The sequence below is a fragment of the Tyto alba genome, unplaced genomic scaffold (assembly GCF_018691265.1).
Source record: "Tyto alba isolate M040663 unplaced genomic scaffold, T.alba_DEE_v4.0 Super-Scaffold_46, whole genome shotgun sequence".
NCBI lineage: Eukaryota > Metazoa > Chordata > Aves > Strigiformes > Tytonidae > Tyto > Tyto alba.
The window spans coordinates 16,199,732-16,227,562 of NW_024881322.1; the positions used below are offsets into that span (position 1 = coordinate 16,199,732).

At 41.6% G+C, this 27,831-nt stretch overlaps 1 protein-coding gene across 4 annotated transcripts in view; it reads right to left on the bottom strand.

Annotated features, from left to right (window-relative positions):
• TPK1 (thiamin pyrophosphokinase 1) overlaps positions 1-27,831 on the bottom strand; it is a 327,111-nt gene that overhangs the window by 54,925 nt on the left and 244,355 nt on the right. For all 4 annotated transcript variants that reach the window (XM_042806372.1, XM_042806374.1, XM_042806375.1 and 1 more), the window contains one exon: positions 6,464-6,575. In XM_042806372.1, the coding sequence (XP_042662306.1) occupies positions 6,464-6,575 (112 nt within the window). The remainder of the gene's footprint in view (positions 1-6,463; positions 6,576-27,831) is intronic.

A 27,831-nucleotide genomic window follows, 5' to 3' on the forward strand; every position in this document is an offset into this window, starting at 1 on the left:
GTTAGTATGCCGGGACAGGAGTGGAAAAGGAAGGAGATGGCTAACACAGAGAAGTAACAAGATTGAGAATTTTTGGTCTCAATTCAGTGCTTCAAAAGGGAAGACGTCGACTGTCTACTTAAAACACCTCTGTTCTTATTTTCTCAATATCTGTATTCATCTCTTTCCACATTTAGATGTTATCTGTCTTTTCTTCTCTTCAAAACATATTTCTAATCCCAAATGTGATCTTCTCACATCCCAGTTTTGCCAGTTTATTTTTTTTTTCCTTTCCTGCTGTTGCCCTGACTCCCCCATGAGTATTTACTGCCCCAAAGAAGCCACAGATGCTTCTATGGCAAGACATGTATTAATCTATGAGAAATTTGTATTTTTCACTCACCTGAAAACAACAGATTTGCTTAGTCGTCTGTAGTTGGTATGTACATCTAAATTTAATAGTTCCAGAGCACAAACACTACAGTCAGTTGTTAACGGCTTATTAATTACACCTCAGGATGCCATTAACAACTTACAGGCAAAATGTAACTTTTTAGAAGCATACAGCAAAAGTCAGTGAGGACATCCACCAGACTTCCGTCCTCTCCAGAACTTCATGTAACAGAAAGGAAAAATCCACCTCTTCTTTTCCACAAACATCTAGAGGCAAAAACTGGGAGAGAGCAGGGCCCCCTCAGATACAATGTGCAAAATGTTTTCAAAGGGAGCGGCAAATGAAGGATTGAGACACGGTAGAGGGAAGAGCCAGAATTGTTTGCTGTTAAGGTACAGGAATAGATCACTGCAGAGGAAATTATTTCCCTTGGTGTCATGTTTTTGGGGAGAAGAGATCAATCACATACACGAGTATATATTTAAAAATAAACAGAACTAAAAGGTCCATAAAAAAATTGGAAAGGAGGAAGTCAGTTCTTAATGGTGACGCCTACCTACTTGAACAACCCCCCCCCCAAATCTAAATAGCACGCTTGTTCATAAACTGAGTCACCACAGACAAGCGCATCTCATTTTTTAACTCTGGGAGACTCCAGCCAGACGTGATTGATTTGTCCTCCTACTGGTCCTTGCCCTTTTATGGTTCTGCAGAGACGTTGGGAACTGGCAATAACTCACCACATGCCTCAGAGAGCTTTCTTGTTTTTTGAAATCTCTTGGCAGCGTGACATTTACATTTATTATGGCTGATTCTGGGCATTTAAATATGAAAACAATTAAAGTATATTTGCAAGGGATATGACAAACGAGCATTTGTACTCTGGCCAATTTTTCACTGACTTTCATTCAAGTACACCATTATGTTTCAGCTTTGCCTCTGCCACTGTCTAAATGAGATGATTTCCCAGTATCCATATGGGCAAGTTGACGGATGAGAACGCCTTCAGGGTTAAACGTCTTTAGTATAAACTCAAAGATCTCTTTCTTGGACAAATTCTGCCTCTGCACTCACCGATAAAAATTCAGGGCCACCACTGAAATCCACAGAACTACTTTGAACCCCCACCAATCTAAATGGTAGTTCTCTGGCTCCCTGCAGGTCTTTCTCTTCCCCAGAAAGGTGCTTTGTCCTTACAACTCATATCCTTCAGTAGCAGCAGGTTACTTTTGATTTTCATGCAGCTTTAGTATTCTCAGCAATCTACTGCCAACAGAGAGATGAGGATTATTTGCACCAAAGCTGGGCTGAAGCAGAGCACCTATTCCCTCATACCTCCAGGTTACATTTCCATTAGCAGAAGGAGGGACTGAAGTAATGCAGGGTGCAAGGGAAAGAACAGCATTTTACTCTCTTGACAACCCTCTCACCTCTATATTAATAATGAAATTAGTTTCTGTAGTTGCAAGGTGCCATGGCAATGTAGCTGGACATAAAAAAGTGTCTCCAGTTTACTTCAGAACAGTATTAGTTAGGTTGCAGAGAGCCATGCACTCTGTGCACAGCTGTGCTGGAGAAGTCTCTTGAGGTTGTTTTTATTCTACCCCTTCCTAGCAATTACTGCCTATTACTGCTGTATGGAAGGATCATTTATACATTCCCTATATCCCATTAAAGACGACCATCCAGCTGGGCTAAACTTACCGCTGGAAGTGGTTTGAGCTGGTTCAGAACTAAGGTTCTCCCATGAATCTCTCCATAAGTGGAGTCCTACAGCAGTAATGTTGCCCCAACAGTGTGATCTGGAAGAGTGTATCTGTTTATCACCTTAAAGCAGCCTTTCCAAACTGAATGCCAGGACCCTGCTACCTTGCTAAAGAAGAGCTGGAACCAAATCTCCCTCCCACTAATTCCAAACATTCATTGAAATATGTAGAAATGGACTGAACACGTGACCTCAAATCCCCATTTCAAACCCCTTCACACAATTTGACTGAGTTTTCAAGCTGCTGTTCAGGAAAAAAATGCAAATACAGCTTTAGGGGCCCATCACAACTGAGCTCTGTGTTCATCAGGCCTTTAATGTACGCCAAATGGTCTTTTTGGTTCAAAATCATTTCATGCAATGCTAAGCAATGCCCTCGTTGTTTTTGCTGACTTGCAGTAAACCAGTGGGATGCCAGGCTGCCACCATCAGAACATCTGCTTTATTGGAAAAGTATTTCAGTAAGCCTTGCCTTGTAATAAATGATGTGACCCTGGAAGGCAGACAGCAGCACTCCTGGAGGCAAATAGTTCGCAAAAGGTCAAAACCACCCAAAGCTTTGGGAGCATCAGCATCATTTCTGTCACACTGTCCTACCCAGGGTCTTAGAGCTGTGATGAATAAGGGAAAAAATACATCACTGAAGCTCTGAAGATAGATCCCAGTTGATGGACTGGGAGTCTTCTACCACTGAAGAACATGAGAAGGGAGGGAAGGAGAGGAAAACAAAGGAAAGGGGAATCCAGCTGTGAAACTTTTTACTCTGCCACTGAAAACAGAGCTACTCCTGTCTTAGTTTGCCTCAGTCAGAATGAAATGGTGCAGCAAAATGGGCCATATAAACTATTTTGGTTATGAAACAGGTTAGAATGCTTATACAAACAGCTTCACTAGCACAGAGATACTTGTCCATCTCAATTTACAGCCTTTTCCAGACGTCCCTTACCCTCTGACGTTTTTTTAAGGAATTACGCATATTCTTTCATCTTTTAGACTCTGAATTCCCCTAAAACATAAACCGCCACTGCTTTTGTAGTCTTTTTGGTCCATTCACAATACAATGGCACCAAAACCCCAATGAAGTAAAACAGTGAAAAAACAGTGCAAAAATTTCAATTTTACCTACAATGTAAAGATTTTGGATCCTGTTTATCTACCTGTGAAGTCAGTAGTCAGTGGATGCTCTGTTGCTACAGTTAGAGAAAGGTCTTACTCCCATTGTTACTGCTGTTGCCTTTTGAAGTGAAATGACAGTGGTGCTCTTTTGGATCGCAGCATTTTACAGCAATTTAACTTCCTGCCTAAAGAAGCAAATTTGCAAATTTGCACAAAAATTATCTGGAAAGCACAATTACATGCACACTCAGTTTTTATATATATTTATATGTGTGTATATATATATATATACACCCACATTTTCAGTACAGGTATGACATACAGCATATCAAAGGCCATAGGGATGAAGAGCAAATTAGTAGGCAAGGTTATTTTCTACAGTCATTTCCTAGAAAAGTAACCATTTCCTAGAAATGTCTACCATTACCCTCCAACCTCTTCTTCGATGAGCAGTGCAGCTGATTTCTACCTTCATTCTTATTCACCTTATATGAAAGCACTACTGAGGACCTAATGAAGAATGCTGGGTAATTCTGGCCTTATTGGATTTTTTGTTATTTATTTATTAGACATGAGAGCTGTTATCAGCAAGCAGCCAGGTAAGTCAAATCAGATAAAGCATTATCTGATTCCTGAGCTGTAAATCAGATTTTAATAGAGAAAAGATCTGTATCCCTTTGGGAGTGGAAAGAATATGTTTATAATGTGTTCTGAATGCGTGCTACACAATAGCAAGTATGGATAAAAAATATTTTATCTAATCAATTTTCCACTTTCTTCTCCAAATTCTTTCACCCATAAGATGAGAAATAAAATAAATGAAAGTTCTGTTTGTGCCAAGTGATAGCAAATAACTAAGATAAGATAAGCATGCATAAAAGCACACATACACGTTGCATCCTCACACAAACACACAAAAAATACCGAATTCTGCAATATTAATAATATAATCAAGACTTCATTGTTTCTTTGCTGGCAGAATAATTTACAGATTTGAGGTTTATCCAATTCAGCCACTGAAATAAGACATTTGGTAGCCTACTTTCAACCCCAATATAGCTTCTGTCTTAGGTATTTACCCTTGTCTTTTTCTATTCAGAAGCTATGAAGTCTCATGACAGCACCTGTAGATTAGACACAGATAACATTTGACTACCCCTTGAAGATTTTGCAAATTTTAATCAGCAGAGTAATCCAGGTATGCTCAGACAGCAGTTGGTGTTAGACATTAAAAACCTTGATGCAAAGCCAGCTCTTTCTTGTACTGTGGTGTTATTTGAATTTTGAGTTGCTAGAAATTATTGTTTGCAAAGATGAGGGCTGTCCTCTCACCTAACACATCATTTATGACTGTTCCAGAACGGAAATTCTGGACTTAGTTTACCACCCAGATACTTAAAACAAGTATTCTGAGGACTCAAAAATTACTTTTTAAAACCAAAGTTGTTAGGTCATACTCAATAATACCATAACAAACTGGAGAAAAAGGCTTCTCATGTCATGTTTGGCTTAAAAATTCCATTTCTTTCATGATTTACGGAGGAAAATGAATTTATAACCAAACTGTTTTATTCATTGAGGTTTATGAAGGTGTGTGCTCAGGGTGCCATTAACAAATAAACAGAGAAAGTTCTGCTACTGGAAGCCATCAGCAGCAATGCTGACATCCACATCACACTTCAGTATGTTCTTATTCCCTTTTCTTCCCAGGTGAGCCTTTGCTTCTCCATCACTATTTACAGGAGTACCAACATTTTTTAAAGTAACTGCAAAACTAAAGGCAGCACAGAAGTCATTAACAAAACGAAAGCTAGTATCAAACTTAGGCTATCTGAATGTAAGGCTTATTTATTAGGGAAAAAATTCAACTAAGACACAACTAACCACATGCTGTATTTGAGATACTGGTTTCCCTTTTGGGGGACGCAACTACACTGTAATTTGTTTTATCAGTATCTGAACAATAACCTGGTTCAAAATCTGTATTTGGATGAGTAAAGGTCAGCTCTAGTCCCTTGGGCACAAGAGCAGTTTCAGGTTGTAATGACCTTCGTGTCTCAGACAGATTAAACATCTTCAAGGAAGACCGTATCATGTATATACATCTATTTTTTATATATTTTTATATAGATTGCTTTTATATATCTGTGATGATAATGCAGAGAATAAATGAAGGAACAATATTTGACTCTTCTTCAAATTAAGAGAACATCCCTTTACAATATATTCAGCTCCTACAATCCAGTTTAAAAGGACAAAAACATCACTAGCCAGGCAGCTCTTCACCTGGAAAGTCTCTCACATCCTGAAATTAATGCCGTATTTATATCTTTTATCATTAGTGAGCTAGAAATGCCCACCACCTCCTTAACTGCACGTGCTCAAACCCCCGGTGGAACAAGACACTCCCTAGACCAGCACACGTGCTGGTGGCTGGCACAGTGGGACAACCTCAGATTAATTATCAGCCAAGGAAGGCACTGCACTGCAAACTGTGAGAGCCATGTGCCCTTCTACATGGGATGGCTCTAAAGTCTGGCAATGTAAATCAGGCTGCAAGACCAGAGCCTCTCAAGTACTGCTTTGCTTCCCTTAAATTTTAATGAATCATACTCCTGCATGACTCAGTGTTGGAGGAGGGGGCAGGGGGATGAAGATTGTTTCAATTTTTTTTGGTCAAGAAACCTCCTTTCTCTACAGATGAATGTCCTTGTTCTAGATCAAATGTACCCTTTCCCGCTTTGAGAAACAGATCTATTCATTCAGAGTTGACAAACAGACAATATACTCAAAGCAGTTCAGGGGAAGTGAGATACCTTTAATAATCTGTATCACATTATTATTTGTCTGTTGTAACTTTATGGCTTGTAACCAGGAGTTTAGGCACTCGCAGTTTCCCCTCCCCGGAGGCCAATGTATCAAGATGGTAATGTATCATGACCTCAACAAATGTTCTATTTAAACAGCACAATGACTCCCAAATGCAAAACACGTTTCTGCCTGCAATACCTCAGGTTTAAATATATTTATCTTCTTTTTTTTTTGGTTGTTGCTTAAAACCCCTTCGTTTCTAGCAAAAAATGGCCCAGCAGGGCTTCAATGCCATGTTCCACCTTCAAACCCGCAAGGCCCTTCAACACCGAGGGGGCTGGCGTCAGCGTGAGGTCAGGATGACATCAAACCCGCCGCCCCAGAGCCCTCTGACTTACCGAGGTTCCACCTGAGGCCCGTTGTGGTCACGCTCTCGCAGGGGCTCCCGATGGGGATGAGGCCACACCAGGCGCCCTCCAGTCCCGTGTCCACACGCAGCCGGTGCTTGCCCTGCGAGACAAAAGGGGCTCCCGAGTCAGCGCTCGCCCAATGGCGTTTTGCCAACGCGCCTCGCACGTGAAACACAAAGCACCGAGGTGGAGACAGGCCCGGGATGTCCCCCAGAGGCTCGGGAACATTTGGCTGTAGGAATTCAGGTCGCTGAAGTTTGCAGCGGGAGGAGAGACGTGTGCTTAGGTTCTCTGGGCTCTTAACTCTTTAAGTTTGTCTCTCGGCTTTTCTAAGCCGAATTGGCTTTGCTCATTCTTCCCTGACGTTTTTTGAAGAGGCACTTCTGCCAAAGCTAGGCTATTAATTCCTGTGAAATGAAGGCGTCCTGACCCATTCATTCACTTCTTCCCTCATCTAAACAGCTGTGTTTCACTTCCTAAACAATGCTAGTCAAAGCACCACTGAAACTCCTTCATTATTTTGACAACATCTGTAGAATTTAATGTACTTCTCCAAGCATGTACTCTTCACAGAAGGAAGAATACATGCAGAAACTTAACTAGGTGCTAGAGAAATTAACTTAAATATTTAGAATAACATGCTTATGCTAATTAACAACAACAAAGTGAAATTAAAACACATTTTTTGTACATCTAAGATAAATTCATCTTGTAGCTATCAAGCTCATGGGATGCAGGAGAAGCAGCAGCTATTAATGATGATGGTTTTGTGACCATGCTCTTAATTAGTATTTATAGACCCTGTCTGAACATCTAGCCAGGTATCAGCATATGAACAGTTGCAAGGAAGAGGAGATCAGATAAAAAAAAAAAAAAAAGCTGAATGTTAGAGCTCTGTCACGATTTGTGTTCTAAGAAACTAAGAAAGTGTTTCTGAAAACTAGCTACAAGAAAAGAGCAGATGCAAAACAGTGACGAGATCAGTGGAGAAATCATCCTCTGGTCTCTTCCACAAAGGTAATTTATTCTTTCAGCCCATCATGGGCCTCATCTGGGGGAAGGTTACGATTCTTTGAAATAGGGGTTCTCTGGGGTTTTATTTTATTCTGTCGTGGATGTACAGGGAAGTTAAAACTCTTGAGCATGTCTTATACACAAATTCTTCATCACTATAAATAAAATCAGATATGCCTACTTATTAATCTACTGAAATAAAATAATTCTCTGAAACCCAGTGAGTATTCAGTGAGTACTTTGTTAAGCAAGAAACCAAGGTTTCATAACAAAAGAAAAAAGAACATCTGAACCATAAAACTCAGGTAAATGTCCCGAGCATGAAAAATACTTTCTCACAAATTTTCTTTTGGGGAATGTATTTAAGCTTTTTTCTTACATACTGTCCTCTCATATGCTCATTCCAGATGCCCTTGCAAATACAAAGCCACTAGTTAGAAAGTCAAAACTGGAGGCGAAGTATTTAATTGCTGAGATGTTGATGTCTGAGGCGTTCGACAGCTTCTCCTGTTAATGCCAAATGCATTATGAAGAAACAACTTCAATACATGTCATGCTCTCAGTTAACAAATGAACCTTGGCAAAGCTGTCAATTAGGGAATATCAGATTGCATAGCTTAAGCCTGTTTGATTGTTTGCAGAGCAACAAGAAAACCAATCCAATATCATCTGTCTTCTCAGGATGTCCAGCCTCATGGTGTGATGAGTCATGTATTTCTACAGTGGTTGTGAATGCTTGCCTGCCAAATTCAGAGGTGTAACAAATTCAGGCTTCATAACCTTTTAGCTATGCAATCTGCCATGCTTCTTCCCTCTCGCAGTACAGGAGAGCAGAGGTACAAGTACAAGCTCTTTCGCCACGCGATTGCTGATACTGTCTATAATGAAGCTGATGATGAAGGAGAGAACGAAGGGGTCTGTTCCCAATGACTGTCCTCTAGCTGCTCAAAGCTACTTGAGGAGAGGAGCAAACTCACTGCATTTATCAATTAGAAAAGGAATATGAAAAAGAAAGGCAAAAGTATCTGGTCCGACAGAAAACCCGATTAAGTCCTGTATTCTCAAAAACTGTGTCTAACTATGATTAAGTCTGCATTCCCTATTTTATGACATTCTGGCCCAGCTTACAGATAGGGATTCAATTAAATAGAAATTTATGCAGAAAGATGTCTTTCTGTGCTCATGAAATAAACCTTGAAAATAAAAGATGCCATTACCAGAGGCTCGCCAATATCCAGGATTTTATCAGGAGTCTTTCAATGTCTGATACTTCCCTAATATCCCAGTTCAGATGTCCCAGTGATTATGTGAGAATCTCGACTTTCTTCCCTAAAAGGACATTTTCTAGTCCTCAGTTGTTAAGAGAAATTTCAAACGATGAGCCAAAAGGGCTAAGCCTAAGGCAGCAAGTAAACAGGAATTGAAATATTAAAATGCAAATTATTTTTTTAAAAACCTCTCAACTGTTAAGCCAAACTCATGGCTTAGGGATCGGTTCACTGATATTACACAAGATAGTTTTTAAGCCTTTAAATAAATCGGTAAGACATCTTAATATTATTGGGGACAGAAAAGGGAAATGATTGTTGGGAAAAACCAAACAAACAAAAACCCACAAATAACCCAGTCATTTTAGCCAAAAAAGATTAATGAGCCAATTCATTTGTACAGTAAGGCTCTAATTCACTGTGAGTCTGCCATGAGGGAAATTAGGTGCCCAAGCTTATCCCAAATTTTCAAGTACAGATCTTTCAACAAAGCAAGATGGAACTTGTTTTTTCGGGAGGAAAGGAGGCTCATAATTTGCAAATACAAGTAATAATTTGCTCTATTTAAGTCTCTGTGATTAAAGGAACAATTATATACTGGCACTTGAAATATGAAACTGTTTTCAGTTTCTGCAGAACTCAAAGTTCCAAAAACAGGCTTAAAAAGAAAACCGAAGTTTGACTAAATAAATACCTCCTTCTTAAGTTTTTTTGCTTCTGTAGGAGGTAACTGAAATATTTTCACATTTAACTTAAGAATCAAATATTACCATGTCTGAATGATACTGGTGATAAAATAATGGCAAATAATACAGCTGCATTGATTTTTATCTTATTAAGTCAGTTTTGAAAAACATTGATCAATCTTCAGTATTGATTTTTTTTTCTTCATTTTGTCTCTGATGCTGGGAAATAAGATCAATTTCTAAGTTCAGCAATAAGAAGAAAATGTCAGAAGATATTTTTAAGAATGCTTCATCCATATAGGTTAAACTTTTCCTTTTGATTCTAATGTCTTGCGTCATAAGAAAGCATTTAAGCCGTAGTGGGTAAATATACACCCACTCCAGCACTGTTTTGGCTGAGGAAAAACCTAAAGACATAGTTGTTCTGTCAGATCTCCTAACTCAAATGTACAGAAGTCTGATTGCTAGGATCTCATACACCTAACCCCATTCAAGGTTGTAAGATACTAAAATCCTCAGTCAAAAATTTGCAAGCTGAAGAGCATATAAACAGTATCAAGATAAAAGCTGATAGCTTCTATGCCTCCACAGATACCCTGTAGGCACTTCATAAAAGTATATAGAAAATTACTTCTCCAAGTACTTTCCAGACAAACTTGAATAAATGTATTGCAATAAATGTATACTCTAAAATAGATATCCAGTGACAAGATGTTATGAAAGACAAAGAGAATGAGGACTGATCTTCAGCACTGCATTCTGAAGGGATCTGAAGGAGTGAAACCTGGGACCTGGCAGGTTGAAACTGGACACAAGGGAGAGGCATGAAGCCAGTTAAAAAGATGCTGGGGAAGAATAAGGAATTAAACTTAAATTTTTAAAAATAAATGAAGAACGATGTAATCATCAGATGTTGGAAACTACTGAAGCACTAGGATGCGTGAAAGGTAATGGCGAAGGAAAAGGAACAAGTTACAGGATTAGAGGACAAAGCAACTTTATTCTAATTTTCAGGCTGCCCTGAAAGCTTGTCTAGAATAAATAAATCTACTGAATAACTTAACTCCTAGAAGTCATTGATCTTCTAAATGGTATACTTTCACCTGTGCTTGCTGTGAGATCTGGGACTACAGAGAAATAGCATTTCTTGAGATCTGTCCAACTGCTCTACAATACCTCCTCCACTAGCTAGATCATGTTTTCTATAATCATTTGATAAAACATCTTTTTATATCAGCTTTGTTTCTATGATTACTCCATAGATGGCAGCAGATGCTTTAAAACAACAACAACAGCAAAAAACTAAATACAGATGTCATAGTGCTACCCAGGGAAAAGGCAAAAATCACAATCTGTTTTAGTACATAAACATCTGGGTGAAGAAAACACCAGATAGATAACAGACTCGGGGAATGGGTGAAAATCAACATGATCACGAAAGCCTGCAGCAGAGAGGAGGAGAAAAGGACCAAGGATGAAATCAAGCTGAGAACATTTATGTTTAAAATCAAGTATCATGACTGGCAATAAAGTAAAACAAGGTTCCATAAATATTTCTACTAATCATTAGTTGTGTAAGAGCTTCACTCAACAATAATAAAAGTTTTTAGGCTGAGATTCTAAGCATGATAAATACAGCCAATTTTTCTAAAAGGATGTATTTAACAAGAGCTATTTTGTTATAACCCTAAAATATTGTCAACTGTCTTTTCAAACATACATATATGTCTTTTCAAATATACATAGTGCCAAATTGCTGTTACACAAATGCTATTCAAAGAACATTATCTGAGCCAACCAGGCTTTTTGTTGCCGTTGAAAATAAAAGTATCCACAGTTCCAGGGAAAACTCAGAAGTCTTAAAGCTCTTGTATAGCATATCAATGACTGCTTAGACTCATATGGAAAAAACAGCAAATTTGTTGTACTTCTAAGCAATATTCAAAACTGTTGGACCCAATCCTGCCAATCTTTACTATCAAATGTTAGTAGTGCTCCTGTGCTGAAATGAATATACTCCAGAATATCAGTTATTTGCAAGACAGAACCTCACCAAGCCTACGCTTCGAGAGGAGCACTTCATAAAATGACAACTCTATAGTGAATAAAATCCCAGGCAGTACAGAGAGAATAAATTATAACCATTATTAGACCCAATTAATGAACACATCTGCTTCAAACCAATTTATGACAAGAGTATAGAAAGAAATCCCTGTGGAGGTAAGTGCCACTAAACCAAAAAGATTTACTATACCCTGAGGTTATACATTTAAGTGGTTGCTACTGTACATCTAATGTACAAATTATCCACAAAGAACAAATGATCCCGGAGTTTCACACATTCGCATATGAACTTTTTCTACAGGCCTAGTAAAACCCTCCTGAGAGTACACTTCTCATGGAATATTGATGACATGTTTTACTGAACCCAGCAGGTGCGTCCCTTGTTTGCCCATCACCTGTTGCAGCATGAGCAAGTAAAACAACTTTCTATTATCTTCTGCAGTCAGGCCTAAATGACTGACAAGAAAGCAGCAATCATAGGTGCAAAAAATGCAAAAGTATATTTCTCTCTGGAGATTGCAAGCAGTTAAAACTGCCAGTAGCACACACACGGCTAACATGCATACAAATGAAGTGATGAAAACACTTTATCAAGCAAATAAGGTATCTGGGAACACAAACGCTGCTTTAAAAGGGAGTTTGGGCAGTTTGATTTCTTTTCACAGTTATATCTTAAGGATTGACAAATGCCATAAATACTAATTCTTGTTCTACTCTGAATACTACCCTAAAGAAAAACTCCGTCTGTTGAAACTTCCCCCTCGCAAATTAAATTCCACAATATTTTCTTCAGCCTACCATATATCAATGCAAAATACACCACAAATGCAGCATAAAACTATGATAATCGAGAACTGGCTGGTCCTCCTCTAAATTCAAGCAAGCTTTACACTGGCCCCGTGTGACATTTTATCCTTGAACTTGTGCATTTGATGTCCTATCCTCAGCAGGCCCATGATTATAGGTTTAATTAGCATTTTTAGTGATGCTTTGAAAAAAATCAGAACCATTTTCTTTATATCCATTTATGGGACTACAGAGTATAATAGATTGCAGATAAGAGTGAAAAGTAGACAAGCTGCTGAAGATTTCACATTGCCTCTATAATTATTATGCAATGTTGCAGTTAAATTGTCAATCTAGAGGGGCCTTTACTAAGGGCACTAATATTCTATAATTCCTAAGTGATGAAAATTACAGCATAATCTTTCTCATCATCCACCAGTTCATAATACATTTTGTGTCACTGCTCATTCTTTTTTGTGCATTTCTACAGGGGAAGAGTCCAGAGGATCTCTTCTACCTAGACTACATTCTCTTATTTTCCTCAGTATTAGAGAAGTGTGGGAGTTAATTTAAGACAGGATATTGTTCACCTAACTCGTGGCAAGAAACAATTTCTTCTTCATATCACTGAATTACTCAGTACTGCTGGAAGGCACCTTTACGTTAAGTAAGAATAAACAGAATTTTTGTGAGAGTATGTAGTGCTAGGGTTTGTTTTGTTTTAGAATAATAGAATATAAATAGAATAATTTTTCCTTTCATCAACTCCTGACCATCTGAATCTTGGCTGACTGTCATAGCAGGTGCCTTTGTGACTTCCCCTAAGATTAAAATCTGTTTATCTGTTCTCAGAACTCATCCCAGACATACTGGCAAATCTCCCTAGTTCTGTGCCTCCAAAATCTCACTTGGAAATCTCTACTACGTAAGTAAGAAGAATGATCAACAGGCTGCTTGTCAACATCTTCTTAGTTTCTTGTACTCCTCAAGCTACATCCATGTGATGTCCTTGCATTTTTAGCTGTTATATGACGCAACAAGTCATGAGCCCACAAATCCTCTTATATACCACCACCCTTTTAGTAGAACTGGCTTCATATTCGGGGGCTTCATGTTAGGACAGGGGGCTTCATAAAAGCCTGGCCTCTGTAATTTATTCGGTACAAACAAACTGACGGACAGACTTCTTTGCTCTGAGTGGAAGAATCTCACAAATGCTCTTTTCTCCCTTTCATTTCTGATTGTTACTTTCACATACCTCAAGGTAAGAGAAACTTGTAGTAGTGAAGAATGAACTTTTGAGACAACTTTCAGCACCCCTTCCTGTTCTCTGTTACAGGAAGGAATAATTCGATGTTACTATAAAGATACTAATTGACCTAGGATAAGAAACTATATCTATTTTCAGTAGACAGAGAAACAGTTTCTGCTTTACGACAGCAGGCTTTGAAGAAGTGTTATGCCCCAGATCATGTGCTAGCAATGACTGCTTCTCTCTACACCTCTTAAAACCTGTTTCTCAGGTAAGGAAGAACAAATATAATTAAAGAAACTTCAAGCTGGCCATTCAAACATAATTTTTTCTCCACTTTTTTCACCTTCTTCATATTTTCTTCTATAGTGAAGTAGTCAGCTGCAGATTACAATCCACATAAAACATAATACTCTACTACCCTGAACTGTTTTCCTCCTTTATGAATCATGCTTGGATAGGTGTGTGACGGTTATTTGCAACAGCCTTTTTATAATGGATATAGCTTCAGTTGCCTTGCATTTCAGTGGGAACTGCACCCAGGACACCAGTGTCATCAGTGACAGATTTGGTCCTCAGAATACAGAGGAATATTCACAAGAACACTAAAATCATTTGAAGTAGGCCAACCTGAGTCCTAAATATTTGACAGTGATTTCTTACCATAAAAAAATACAGTCAGCCTGGCACCTTTTCTCACAAGACTTTGAAACTCTGAAAGTGAATGCATCTTTGTAGTACCTCATTTGTCATCACAGTGATAACTGGTATACACAAAATACCACCAAAAGATAGAATAAATTGTATTATGTAGCAGACAATGAAAGAACAAAATCTCCATGTGGCATTTACCTTCTGCCTTCCTTAGACCTATGTGGAGGACCTCTTATATCCCCCAAATGGGTATTCAGAATTATCAACATGCTCAGCTTTAGCATCATATGGTTGATTTTAAAGTTTTTGGCATAATGAGTGCCCTGATTTTGGCTGGGATAGATTTAGTTTTCTTCCTAGTAGCTGGCACAGTGTGTTTGGGACTCAGTGTGGGAATAACACTGATAACACACGGATGTTTTCGCTGTCGCTGAGTAGTGCTTACCCATAGTTCGGGATCCTCAGTTTCCCGTGCTCTGCCAGCGAGGAGGTGCACAAGAAGCCGGGAGGGAGCGTGGCCAGGAGAGCTGACCCCAACTGCCCAAGGGCGGTTCCATGCCATAGGGCATCATGGCCAGTACAGAAACTGGGGGGAGTTGGCTGGGAGGGGCCGATCGCTGCTGGGGCATCGGCCAGCTGGTGGTAGGCAATTGCCTTGTGCATAATTTGTGGGTTTTTTCCCCTCCAGTTTTTTTCCTCTCTCTTTTTGCTATATCCCTTTCGATTACTATTAATATTACCATTGCTATTACTATTGCTACTGTTATTGCTATTACTATTGTTTTATTATTATTTTTGTTATTGTTACAATATTTTATTTTATTTTAGCTATTAAACTGTCCTTATCTCAACCCACGAGTTTTACTCTTTTTTCTGATTCTCCTTCCCATCCCACTGGGCAGAATACGAGCTTGGCTGAACAGGCAACTCCTCTTGGAACTCAGGAGAGAAAAAGAAATTGTATGATCTCTGGAACCAGTGAGGTCAGGCTTTGCATGAAGCTTACAGAGCTGTGGTTTCCATATGCAGCGGGAAGACACAAAGGGCCAAAGCTCAACTAGAGTTGAAACTGGCCAGTGCTGTGTCAGACAACAAGACAGGCTTTTTTCAGTGTTAATAGTAAGAAGTTGTCTAAGGAAAACACTGGGCCAATACTTGTTCAAAATGATCACCTGACAAACAGGGATGAAAAAAATGCAGAGCCATTCAATTATTTGTGTTTTTTTTCCTTAGTCTTTAATAATATTGACAGACCCTGGTCTGCCCAGTCCCCTGAGGTGGAGAACCACAACTGCAGGAACAGTGATTTTCCATTTGTGGACTCTGACACTGTAAGGGACCAGTTGTATCAGTTAGATGTTCTTAAGTCCATGGGGCCTGATGGAATTCATCCCATAGTGCTGAAGGAACCAGCAGATATTACAGCAGCACCCCTCTCAATCATCTACCAGAAGTCTTGGGACCCCAGCGAGGTCCCCACTGACAATTCTCTACCACAAAGGTGGTCAGACCCTGGAGCAGGCTTCCTGGAGAGGCGGTTGCTGCCCCGGGCCTGTCAGTGTTTGGGAGGCCTTTGGACAAAGCCCTTAATGCCGTGCTTGAATGTTGGTCAGCCCTGAAGTGGTCCGGCAGTTGGACTAGATGGTTGTTGCAGGTGCTATTACTATTATTTCAGCTGAATTATTATCTTTCTCTTCTTTCTCACTTTCTTCTCTTTTCTCCTTTCTTCTCCTTTCCCTCTTCTCTCCTCTTCCCTCTTCTCCTTTCCCTCTTCTCCCTCCTTTCCCGCTTCCTTCCCTCTTCTGTCCTCTCCTTTCCCTCTTCTCTCCTTTCCCTCTTCTCTCATTCCCCTCTTCTCTCCTTTCCCTCTTCTCTGCTCTTCTTTCCCTCTTCTCTCTTCTCCTTTCCCTCTTCTCTCATTCCCCTCTTCTCTCCTTTCCCTCTTCTCTGCTCTTCTTTCCCTCTTCTCTCTTCTCCTTTCCCTCTGCCCTTCCCTCTTCTCTCCTTTCCCTCTTCCACTCACTCTCCCGTCCCCTCTCTCCTCTCCTCCACAGAGCAGGTTGATGCTCAGTTTAGGTTGAAAAAACATCCTTTGCAATGTGACAAAGGAAAGCCACAGAGCTATGGAAAGTAGCAGCAGGAATGCAGGCCGAGCCGTCCCTGTTTTCTGAAGAGTAAGGACTTCAAGAATGAGCATCGGTACTGACCGTGCACAAAAGAAGAGCTGAGTGGGGTGTTTTCCCAAGTGTGACCAGTATTGATGCCCAGCACTCTCTCTGCCCTCCTGACCTCGCTCCCCCGCTGTGCTGCTTGGCCGGCGATGCGTGAGCAGCGCTCCCGTGCCTGCCCGGCGCTGGGGCTGGGGCAGGGAGAGCTGGAAAGTGGCAGCTCCGGGCGGTGCCGCGAGCCTGGAGCCCTCCCGAGCACGGGCTGCTGTGCACAGGCCAGAGCCCCCGGGGACATGGAGCCAAGGGAAGAGCAGAGCTCGCTGCCGCTGCGAGCTGGCCGTGGGCGAGAGAGCCCGAGAGAGCCCGGGCACGAGTGGGGCCGTGGGGGTGCGAGAGCCGCAGGCGAGAGCCGAGCCGAAAGGGCCCGCGGGAGCCTGACCCGGGGCCGTGCTCAGTGCCACGGAGGACAAGCAGCAACCCCCGGGGCCACCCTGGGGCCCCCTGGGAGTCTAGAAAGCTTCCTCCCCCCAGCTGCGGGGCACGAGGGCCACCTTCGTGGAGCAGGAGCAGAGCACCCTGCCAAAATGGCCCAAAGGAGCCCTGGCAAGGGGCCGTGCTCAGTGCTGCAGAGGCAGGCAAAAACCCCCAGGGACAATTGCTATCCCACCGTGGGGGAAAAAAAGCCTTCCTCCCCCCAGCTGCGGGGCACGAGAGGCCATCTTCGTGGTGCACGAGCAGCAGGCAGTAACCTAGCCAGAATGGAGTGGAGGAGCCCTGGCAAGTGGTGATGCTCAATGCTGCAGAGGAAGGCAAAAAACCCCCGGGGACCAGTGCCAATCTGCCCCGGGGGAAAATTCCTTCCTGACCCCATTGCTGGCGATCGGCTGCTCCCTGAGCATGTGAGCAAGACCTGCTCCTCATCCCACAGGCTGGTCACGCCTCCCAGGTGATGCCCCAGCCCTGTTCTCCCTCACCTCGGGGGCTTCCCAGGGTGGCAAAAGGCCCCGGCCTGATCGACCTTGGGGGAAGGAATCCTTCCCGTACCTGGCAGGGCACCAGTGGGTGCTCCAAAGCTCTGGGAGCCCTGGCAACATCTCCGCATCCCATTTCTTACGGCTGCTGCCCCTGGCTCCATGGGGGATGAGGATGGTGAGCTCTGCAGTGCTCCTCAAGAAGGCATTCCCTCGGTCTGGCCACGGCTGTCCAGCTGAAAAGGCCCGAAAGCCTCGGGCACCTCCAGGGCTTGGTGGCTCTTCTCATCTCCTGAGGAGCTTGTGCCTGTGTTTGTTCCCCAAAGGCTGAAGTAGGATTTCCACCCATCAGATGGGCTTTGAAGGCGGCCCCGCCAGGAGCTGGCCTTGCAGCCAAGAACCTCCAGCAGCCTCGTCCGTCCTCCAGCCCTCCTCCCTCAGCCCCCCCAGGTAATCCCACCTCCCCCCAGGGATCTCCTCTGGGATGTCTTCGGGCTGCCCCCGGGCCAGCTCTGGCAGGGACACGGGAGGACGCTCCCTTTTATCCTGCCCCGGGGCACTGTGACGGCTGCGTTGCCGGGTGCTGCCATTGTGACACGGGGGTGACGGGGCCCCCACGCGCAGCCCCCTCCCCCCCCAGCCCCCTTGGGAGCGAGGCCTGTGCCCAGGAGGCCCCGGGGCCTGTCCCTGCCCTTGGTGGCCATGCTCTGGGCCCAGCTGCGGGGCGTCCCCGACGTGTCCTCTGCCGCTCGGCTCCAGGGACACACCCGGTGCTGCTCCTCTGCCCTCAGCCCCTGGCAGAAGCCAACCCCGCAGCCCAGAGACCGCCCTGTGAGCCGTCCCCTCTCCGCGCCAGAGCTGACGGCCACGAGGCCCCGCAGCCAGGAGGACCAGGGACCTGATCTGGCTGGACACAGACCCTTTTCCTGGGGCGTAAGGGGGTGGTTTCAGCAGCCGCAGCCTGGAGGAAAGTCAAAGTGTAACCAGAGCCACAGGCTGGGATGGACGGTGCCCACAGAGCGCCGTGGAAATCAAACAGCCTCTGAAAAACAAACGAGCAGAGGGGACGCTGGTGTGGTGGAAAGGCCGGTCCTTTTCAGACCTAGAACATTGGGATCCGTGCCCAAAGCACAGCCAGGCAAGTGACAACGCTTCCAACCTGGGAACACAGCCCATTGCTGCTATTGCTGTCACATCCCCTTGTCCCACTGAAACCAAACCGCGCGGCTCCTCTGTTAAACACACCCACCGGCCGTGGTTACACGGGTACAAACCGCGCTTCAGCCACAGGGTGAAACTTTCACAGCTCGTTAGTGACTGTTACCTTTCTGAGAGTTATTTGCTACCTGCCTTTGTGGAAGATGTTTGGTTCTTATCTAAAACACTGGAAAGTCTCTTTTTCCTTTAGGATTTAGTATTTTGAGCCCTGGAAGAGTAAGGAAGTTACTATTCCTGTCATTTTGTGCATTGGTTCCAAAATTCACCTGTCCATTCAGACTATGTAGCTAAGGTCATTTATACCACAGGCATTCATTTGGTTGTGGGGATGCCTGAGGTGGCAGAAAGGTTTTTAGTTCCCTCTGCATGAACTTTGCAGAGATGTAGAGAGCTTGCAGGCTTTCCTTACCATTCCTTACCAATGCACCAACAGGTGACATTTGCTGCTACCCCACTTAGGGTGAGGTTGTCCTCTTGGAAAGAAGTCCTGAATGGTTTTGTGGTTTTGATCATATTTTCCTTGCACTTCAGTAGCTCTTTCCCTCCTTTGGCCTTCATCCTTGATATCTTTCTGGAAAGTGGTGGCAGCCCTCTCAGCCTTTGTCTTGCTCTTGCTAGTAGTCATCTTCTACAGCCCTCCACATCCCTAATCATCTTCTTAAACTTTGTTTGCCTTCATCCCAGATGGAATTTATCTTTCTTGAACATGAGGAATGAGAACTGTCCATAGTGTTACAGGTGAGTTCTCACCAGGGCTTTGAACAATGTTTGCCTGTGGAAATACCCTCCCTGACAGACAAGAACGCATTTGACCAGATACAATTTGTGGCTCATAGTCACCCTGTGATCTACTAATGCCTTCAGTTAAAGAATCCCAACATTTAGATGCAAGCTCACTGTGAACAGACAGGCCTTGAATATGTCCTTAATGGCAGCAGGGTTGGAGCTAGATGATCTTTAAGCTCCCTCCTAACCCAAAGCATTTCACTTTTATATGATTCTATGAATATGCTTTAGTTTTTGGTCAGCCCTTGAGTGGTCAGGTAGTTGGTCTCTTCCAACTGATCTATTCTATTCTTCTATTCTATTCTATCCAAATGATCAGTGTTGGTCTCTTCCAACTGATCTATTCTATTATTCTATTCTATTCTATTCTATTCTATTCTATTCTATTCTATTCTATTCTATTCTATTCTATTCTATTCTATTCTATTCTATTCTATTCTATTCTATTCTATTCTATTCTATTCTATTCTATTCTATTCTATTCTATTCTATTCTAATCTAATCTAATCTAATCTAATCTGTTCTGTTCTTACTCAATCTTTTCTATTTACTGTTTGGAAATAAAATAGAATTTGAATCCATGAAACAGGTCACCACTGTAGAACAAGTAATCCTATACCAAATACAGAGTAATATAATGCAAGAAGAAAAACCCTGACATAAAAACATAAAATAAGGGTCAACAGAATGACAGATTTCTGTAAAAACAGTACACAGCTCACCCTGCCAAATACAGAAAGCCTGGAACAAGTAACACTACTTATTTAGGTCCTTTGACTCATACATCTTGCATTTTCTGTATATAAAAATTTTCAGTCTGTTTCATATAAGAGCAAGTCAGAACCCTTCTTCTGGAAGAGAATCCGAACCCTCCTATAAAACACAAACTTGCTAGGTCAAATCTATTTACAGCCTGAATGCATGAGATAGAAGAATCAAATTAGGTTCTTCCATCAGAAAAGTATCAAAAAAGAAGCATAAAAACAAGCTAGAAAGAAAACATGGCCAAATCCTTGCAAAATCTAAAAGCTAAACAATTAATTTTAACCTATTTAAAGTAGTAATAAACTTCATGAAAATTAGAAATTGATGCCTTTCATTAAATAATACATAATCAATGGTTGTTTATGGAATTAAATGCATTACTCTTGAATACTATATTTCCTGCCCTTCTAACCTTCTCTAGCTGCATGTCCCTCTTGGACAGCATTCACATGATTTCATGTCTGCTTCTGCTCCATTAAGAGAGATGCCTTTGTGTTAGTACTAGAAGAGAACTGTGTTCAAGCCATCTAAGATATCAGAATGAAAACCCTATTGCTTACCTCAAAACATTACCAGCAACAAGGCCGTGGAAGTTTGCCAACTGGGAGAAGTTTTCTGATAAAAGAAAATACATTGTCTTCCAATACATATGTAAGGCCTACACAAGGTACAAAAAGGAATCTGAAGGTGCATTTTGTCTGGTTTTAAAAGAACTAGGTATCGTCCCAGGAACTGGGTAGAAGGAAAGGTGGCTGTCAAACTTCCAACAGTAGACACTCAGTATCCTCTGAAAATTAGGTCTCTATTCCCTAGTGTTGATTTTGGATCATCAAATACTCTACACACCTCCTGAATTTTAATTATAAATTATGATGACTGAAATGCAATATATTAATATTTCATTTCAGTTATATTAATTTTTGCAGAATTACTAAATGCTTACAAACATTTTAGCCAGATTTCATAGGATTGAGAATTATTTACGTGAAGAAACAGCCATCTTCATTATATAAAAACATGTGAGTGCCTGTGAATGTGTTTGTCCATTTGTCCCTATGTTTGCTAAAGAAATGTTTGACCTTGAATAATAAGACAATCTTATATCTAATGACAAATTTCCTCTTTCTAAAATATGTGCACACTCTCCCCACCCCTCAAAAGTGAGCCCTGTTCATTTAATTTCACCCCTTCTTAGCAAGCTGAAGTGGTCCAGCTTTCCAGTACTGAAGCCTTGTATTTGTAGCTGCAGGTGTTGCAGTCATCCCTTCTGCACCTGCGGGCTGGGCTGCACTTCTATTTCCCCATGGGCAGCATCAGCACCTCTGAGGGCCTCGTCTGTCCCCTACAGCCAGCAGCAGAGTTCCCCAGTGCTCCTCCCTCCCCTGCCAGCTTCCCTGTGGAGGTGGCAGTGAACATACAGACCACTGACCTCCTGGCACGGAGAGTAGGTGAGATGACATTAGTGCAAAGCAGGTCTTTTCTCTCTCCCCCATCCTCCCTGCCCCCAGTCTGGAAACTCTGAAATGTGAAATACAGGATAGGACAGACAGAAGAGAATGTTTTATTCCGCGCTGAAATGGGCTACTGAATGCTTGAATAGGAAACTCTTACCTACATATATCATAGAGCCACAGAATGGTTTGGGTGGGAAGGGACCTTAAAGCCCCCCCAGGGCCACCCCCTGCCCCGGGCAGGGCCCCCTTCCCCCAGCCCAGGGGGCTCCCAGCCCCGTCCAACCTGGCCTTGAACCCTTCCAGGGAGGGGGCACCCACAGCTGCTCTGGGCACCCTGGGCCAGCTCCTCACCCCCCGCACAGGGAAGGATTTCTGCCTTAGATGTAAGATAAATCCCCCCCTCTGTCAGTTTAAAACCATCACCCCTCGTCCCACCCCCACCCCCTGACCCAGAGTCCCCCCCCCCCCCCTCCTGCCCCCCCTTTAAGCCCTGGGAGGCCGCTCGAAGGGCTCCCCGGAGCCTTCTCTTCTCCAGGCTGAACTCTCTCAGCCTTTCTTCATAGAAGAGGTACCCAGAAAACGATTTAGCTCAAAATTATCTGAAAATGTCTAATGAGGAAGAAGTTTTGATTTAGAACTTTTCTCCCCAAAACACTTGATCTTTTTCTTTTTTTTTTTTTTGTTAAAGATTAATAGAAAACTAGATCAGAACTGATTTTGTGAGGACTGTGTAAAATAACAGCACTGAGAAAAAGGAGAGAAGGTTCATTACTCTTAAGTTTGTTCTGACTTATCATTTCAGAAGATCAACTTTAAAGGTATTCAGAATGTATTGCAACCTCAACTTCATCAACTAAGTTCCAACACAGGCATCTCTGAAAAAAAAATAAATCACTTAAATGCATTATCCGAGACTTCGAAACAGGCAGCAATAAATACTCCTGGCTGAAAAGAAGCAGCCCATGTGCAGACACTCATTTACACACACAGGATTTGCAGAGAGACCCTTTCTAGAATCAGTGCAAACAGAGATTACCTCTCTACAGTGTTTCTTGCAAATGAGAAACTCATGATATGATGCTCTTTTGAAAGATTTTTCCGATATGGGTCTCAGTCATTTCGCTCATCTCCAACTGCTCTGTTCTACTCAGCAAAGACTTACAAATTTGATTCCTAGTGACCATGACTTGAGACAAACTGTAGCAACACCTGCAATGGTTCACCAGGACAGAGTCATTTCAACCTCCAGATAAAAACCCAACCACTTTCACGGCTGTTTTTAAATGAGGTTTTGGGAAAAGGTTTAGACTTTTTCCTGACAGATGACCTGAGTGGGAGACGTTCCTGTGCGGGTTCAGAGGCCGCTGCTGGCTGTGTTACACCCTGGTGAGAGTTGAGGACAAGGGAGCCTTTGCACTGTGGTGCCCGAGAGGAGCTCCAACAGCTCCTGTCACAGGCTGGACTCTGACTGCCCACAAACACAGAGCAACAAGGCACTTTCTCATTTAAAACAAAAATTAAAGCCCTACCATAGAGATGTATGACAGGAACCGGTGTGTGACAGGCAACTGACAGTCACCGTAGCAGTTTACAGCCTTTCAGTGGATGCCTCTCCAAACAGTTGTAATAGCCAGCAATCCCTGCGGGGCCCTTTAGGAGGGCTGAACATTAAATTAGCCATGTGTTCTGGCTAAAAGGCCTGGTGGCAGGATGAAACCAAACAGCTTAATGTATTAACAGAATCTCTGGAGACAAATCATCTATTTCTTCTGGGGTTTTTCAGAGGTTTTTAGAAAGAAACCAGATGGAAAAAAGTTTCAAAGTTTGGTCAAGAGTATGTTAGACAAATGGCCAAGAAATATTAAGCACATCAGATTTTACAAATGCCCTCAAGAGAAAGTGAGAAACATATGCTGCTTTAAAACATAAATCACCCTCACTACTGTAGGAAAATAGTATATTTTTGTTATCAGACAATAAAATGGGCACTCCAGATTTCTTTTGGAAGTGAACAGTAGAAGACCCCTCTCTAATCTGGTATCATTCTAACAGAACACTCATCCACAATAATTCAACTTACAGCTTTTATTTTATTTTAAATAGCCACAACACCCTTGTTGACTACTTGAGAAGCACTTGCTTAGATAATTAGTGGATATCTAGTGTGGCTGAAATGCACCAGGAGGTTTTATTATGGTCACTTTGTGGAAGAATATTTAAGTAATAAATAAGGTAAGTTAATTTGGTTATGCTTTAGCATGGATAATGCCAAAAAAGTTGGCCAATATGTTCATTCATTCAGCTACTGCTGCAGACTTTATATACTACAATGTTACTAATCTAAATTACTTTTGATATGTGAGCTTAATTTAGAAAGAATATCTTGTTAACACCTGCAAATTGTGGCACTTCAACTAATTAACATAAGAATTCAGTTTGTTTAGGGTTTTTTTTACATTAAGTTCATCAGAAGTTAAATCTGAGATGACATATAAGTTGAAATACATTATTATTAATTTTAACTGTGTCTGGACAACAAAATAGTATGTGCTTGTCTTAGCTCTCAGATAGAATGACGTTTGGAAAAGAATTATTTTTAACTACGTTCAAATGTGAACAACGTGTACATAATGTGATGAATAATCTTGGCTTCCATCTTCACTTTAGACCGAAGGATTATAACTTGGCTTTTTGGCATACAATGAAGGAAAAAAAATCAGGTCTGTCTTCTATATTTGTATAGCCTGTTTTTCTCTTTCTCTCCTTTGCTTTTCTTAGGATAGTTTCCAGACAGCATCTTGTCAGGCTCAAGAACCAATATATTCTTGAGATGAGTGTTTTCCATTAGCTTCAAGAAAACATTACTCCTGATGAAAGTGAGTCGTCACTGTCTTATCACTAGTGGTTGGTGAGGAAACCATTTCATCTGCTTGCTTGCTCTCAGCCACCAGCCTAGGATTCCTCACAGGTCCTGAGAATGCCAAGAGGGTGTCAAAACCCAGCGAATTTTAATTTTCTGTCATCCAAATTCTTCCCTCATCTGTTGGCAAAGACACTGTAAAAGCCCATCAAAATACATGTTTAACTGCATCAGGATTGCTGTTGTCACATCTGGGCCTTAAGTGCCATGATAAAATGTAAGTAAAATCCACAAATCTTCAATTTTTGGATACATTAACTTTTAGTGGTCAAACTGGAGGTGCAGTTGTTTCCCCCATCTGCTTCGTGTCCACCTACCTGGAAGCTTGCATTTACTTTTCAAGCAGGAAAAAAGGAAAGTATGAAGAATTCAGACCTCTAAAATGCTTCCCATGCAAACACAGATGAAGCTAGACAGCAGAAATGTCATATTTGTGTTAACTAAGACTAGAAAATTAAAATCAAAGTTTTATTGGGGCTTCAAAAGTTTTGGGGCAGCAGAACTTTTAGCAAACTGGAGTGAAACTGCTGGCAAACAGAAATGATAAAGCTTTTGAGAATTTAAATAAGAGTGAGAAGGAAAGCTGACAGGTGCTAAGGAGCACTCAGGTCAGACGGACATCTGCCAGGGACATCAGCAATATAAAGGTAACTTTGGATCTGGTAGTGGAGGACAAGACAAAAATTAGAGTTGAAATGAAGGAGGTGCAAGTTGAAATCACAGTATTAATTTCTGCAGAGGAAAAAAAAAAATCCACCCCGGATGAATAAGGGATTTAAAGAAAAGTGTGCCTATATATAAAATGAGGAAAAACTTACAGGGCTTAAATCTGTAAAATAGAGACATACATACTAGTAGGCTTTTACTACTGGCAATTCATAGTGTGTTTACAGTAACATTTCAGATCAGGGAGGGTGGGGTTTTTTGTTTTGCTCTGTTTTTTTAAAAAAGATACAGTGGACTGTCTCCACATACTGTGCTTTGATTCACACTGCGTTGGAGGAAGCACAGCAAATTCCTTCTGGCCAAAGCTAAACTGGAAGATGCTCTTCAGAAGAGCACTTAAAGAACTCCACCCGCTAATGGGCATTCACAGAATCACAGACCCAGACTAGGACTGAAATAAAACCCCTTGAAACGTGTGCAGTGTGGACATCAGCCAACCATGAAGTGTTTCAGCCCTACGAACCTCCTTCTCCTGGTCTGCACTGCTTGTTAGCATAGACACAGAACCTGGAGTTAAAGGAGATCTAAGACAAATGTGATAATAGTTAGAGAGCAACATCATCTGCCTCCACAGAAAGTGGCAAATGATTACATTCAGTAAGATTTAGGAAAGCAAATTCTTGATGTCTTGAAACAATTTATGTGATGTCCTTTGCAACAATTTGTAAATGCTGTACAGTGGTATGGTACAGTCTATGAATACTGTGCTTTATCTTAGATAGTATATTTTACAGAGAACAGGCAGGCAACAAAACACCAGCTTGGAATAAATTCTTCTTGAATTGTTTGTTTGGGACTGTTGCAACGTAATGCAGAGACAAACAACTGTGAAGATTTTACTTTTTAACACTAGACAAAAAAGTACTGGCTCAGAGGATGTCAGATAAAATTCTGGATACAGTTGGGTTCTGGTTGTATGGAAGGACCTGCCACTCCTGGGCAAGGAAGATGGGAACACCGCAGCAGCTGTTGGTTAAGGAACCTGCTGAGGGTATTTGAAAAGATAGGTCTGACATCACCGGAGAAGTTAAGGCTAACCATCTGACAGAACTAGAAGCAGCAAACAGCCTGCATATCAACTTCCTTAGGTGTTTTGGTTTTAATATTAAAATACACAGCTGGTTGATTTAAGGAGAGTGTCTGACTATTATACTGACTGCTGCTTGAGGACTCCTGAAAGGAGGAATCGCAGGGACACAGCAGCACTGGATCTGCTAGCTAGCCCTGAATTGACCCAAATGCTGCTTGGATCTGGTGACTACAGTACATGAGACGAGAAGCTAGTCCTGGCTTATTTCCAGGAAGCCTACACCTGGTTTAAGGAATAATTGCAATGAAGCTGCTACCCTCTGCCCCCCAACTCCCAAAACTGAAATTTAACCTCAACACCAAATTTATAAAATGCAGCATTTTGTGACCTGCTTACAAGTCACTGAACATAATTCCCACATTGTATTTCTGCTCTATTTGATCTTTTCTCATCATCTCTATGTAAACTTCTTTCTTGCTATAAAGTAAAAAATAAAAATATATACTGACACAAGGAAGAACCAACAGTGGCACACTGTAAGATCTGCAATTTCTCCACTGCATGAGCTGGTTCCTCTCAAAAATATTACTAAATCTGGGCATGGCTACTAGGACATAATACAAAAAACAAATATTCTGGACATACCTACAAGTGTGTATACAGATTTAAATAATAAAACTACTATTGTTTTACACTGCCTCATATGTCAACTTTAATTAAGGAACTAAAAAATAATCAGATCAAAGAATAAATAATTTCTTGTTTACTAAACCTCTCCCCTTCCCCTTCCTCCTGAATTTTACATGCTTTTTCATTTCAACCATTGTATACATGGTACTTACTTGCATTGTTCTAGAAAAAATGCATTTTCTCTTAGGAAATGGTTACACCCATGGGCAAACGAAGACAAATTCAGATACAGAACAATAAGAAAGTTCAGGTCCAACCTTTCCCCAAACTTTCAATGCTAAGATACAGTTTTTGTTTTCTACTACTGCACGCTACTGCAAAATGTGACTCATCACAGAAACCTACTCTCAGACCAGCACAGGAGAAATATCTATGGAAGATATGTACATCTATTTTAGCTCTAGAGTAAATAAATATAACAAAGTGGGAAAAGTCAGCATTCCAGATTCTTGTGCACAAAAATAAAATATACATCCTTGTTATCGCTTCTATATAGCCTCTTTGCCTATTTGCTGGATGTATGAATATTCCCTTCATTTTTTTAAACACCTGCAGCTGCTTAAACTGAAACAAGACCTGTATTACACAGACTGCCCTGTAATTTTCTGATATGATGGGTGGTCTTCAGTCTAGATGTCACTCATAACAAAGAGCTCTGTCTCTGAGGGCCCATCGGCATCTGGGAATTCCAGCTATAAACTTCGTGGTGGTTCTGTTTTGCAAAGGGGTTAATTTTCCATATGCCTTTTCTTAATGTCAAAATTACTAGCTGCTTCATTCCTTATGCCCTTTTTCTTTCCCACCTGCTGTCTTTGCTGCTATCAACTGTGTAATCCTTAAATTTTGCTTCACAGTGTGTAATTGGCAGGCAGTTTTCATCAAAGCAGCTAGTGATTTTCTCAAA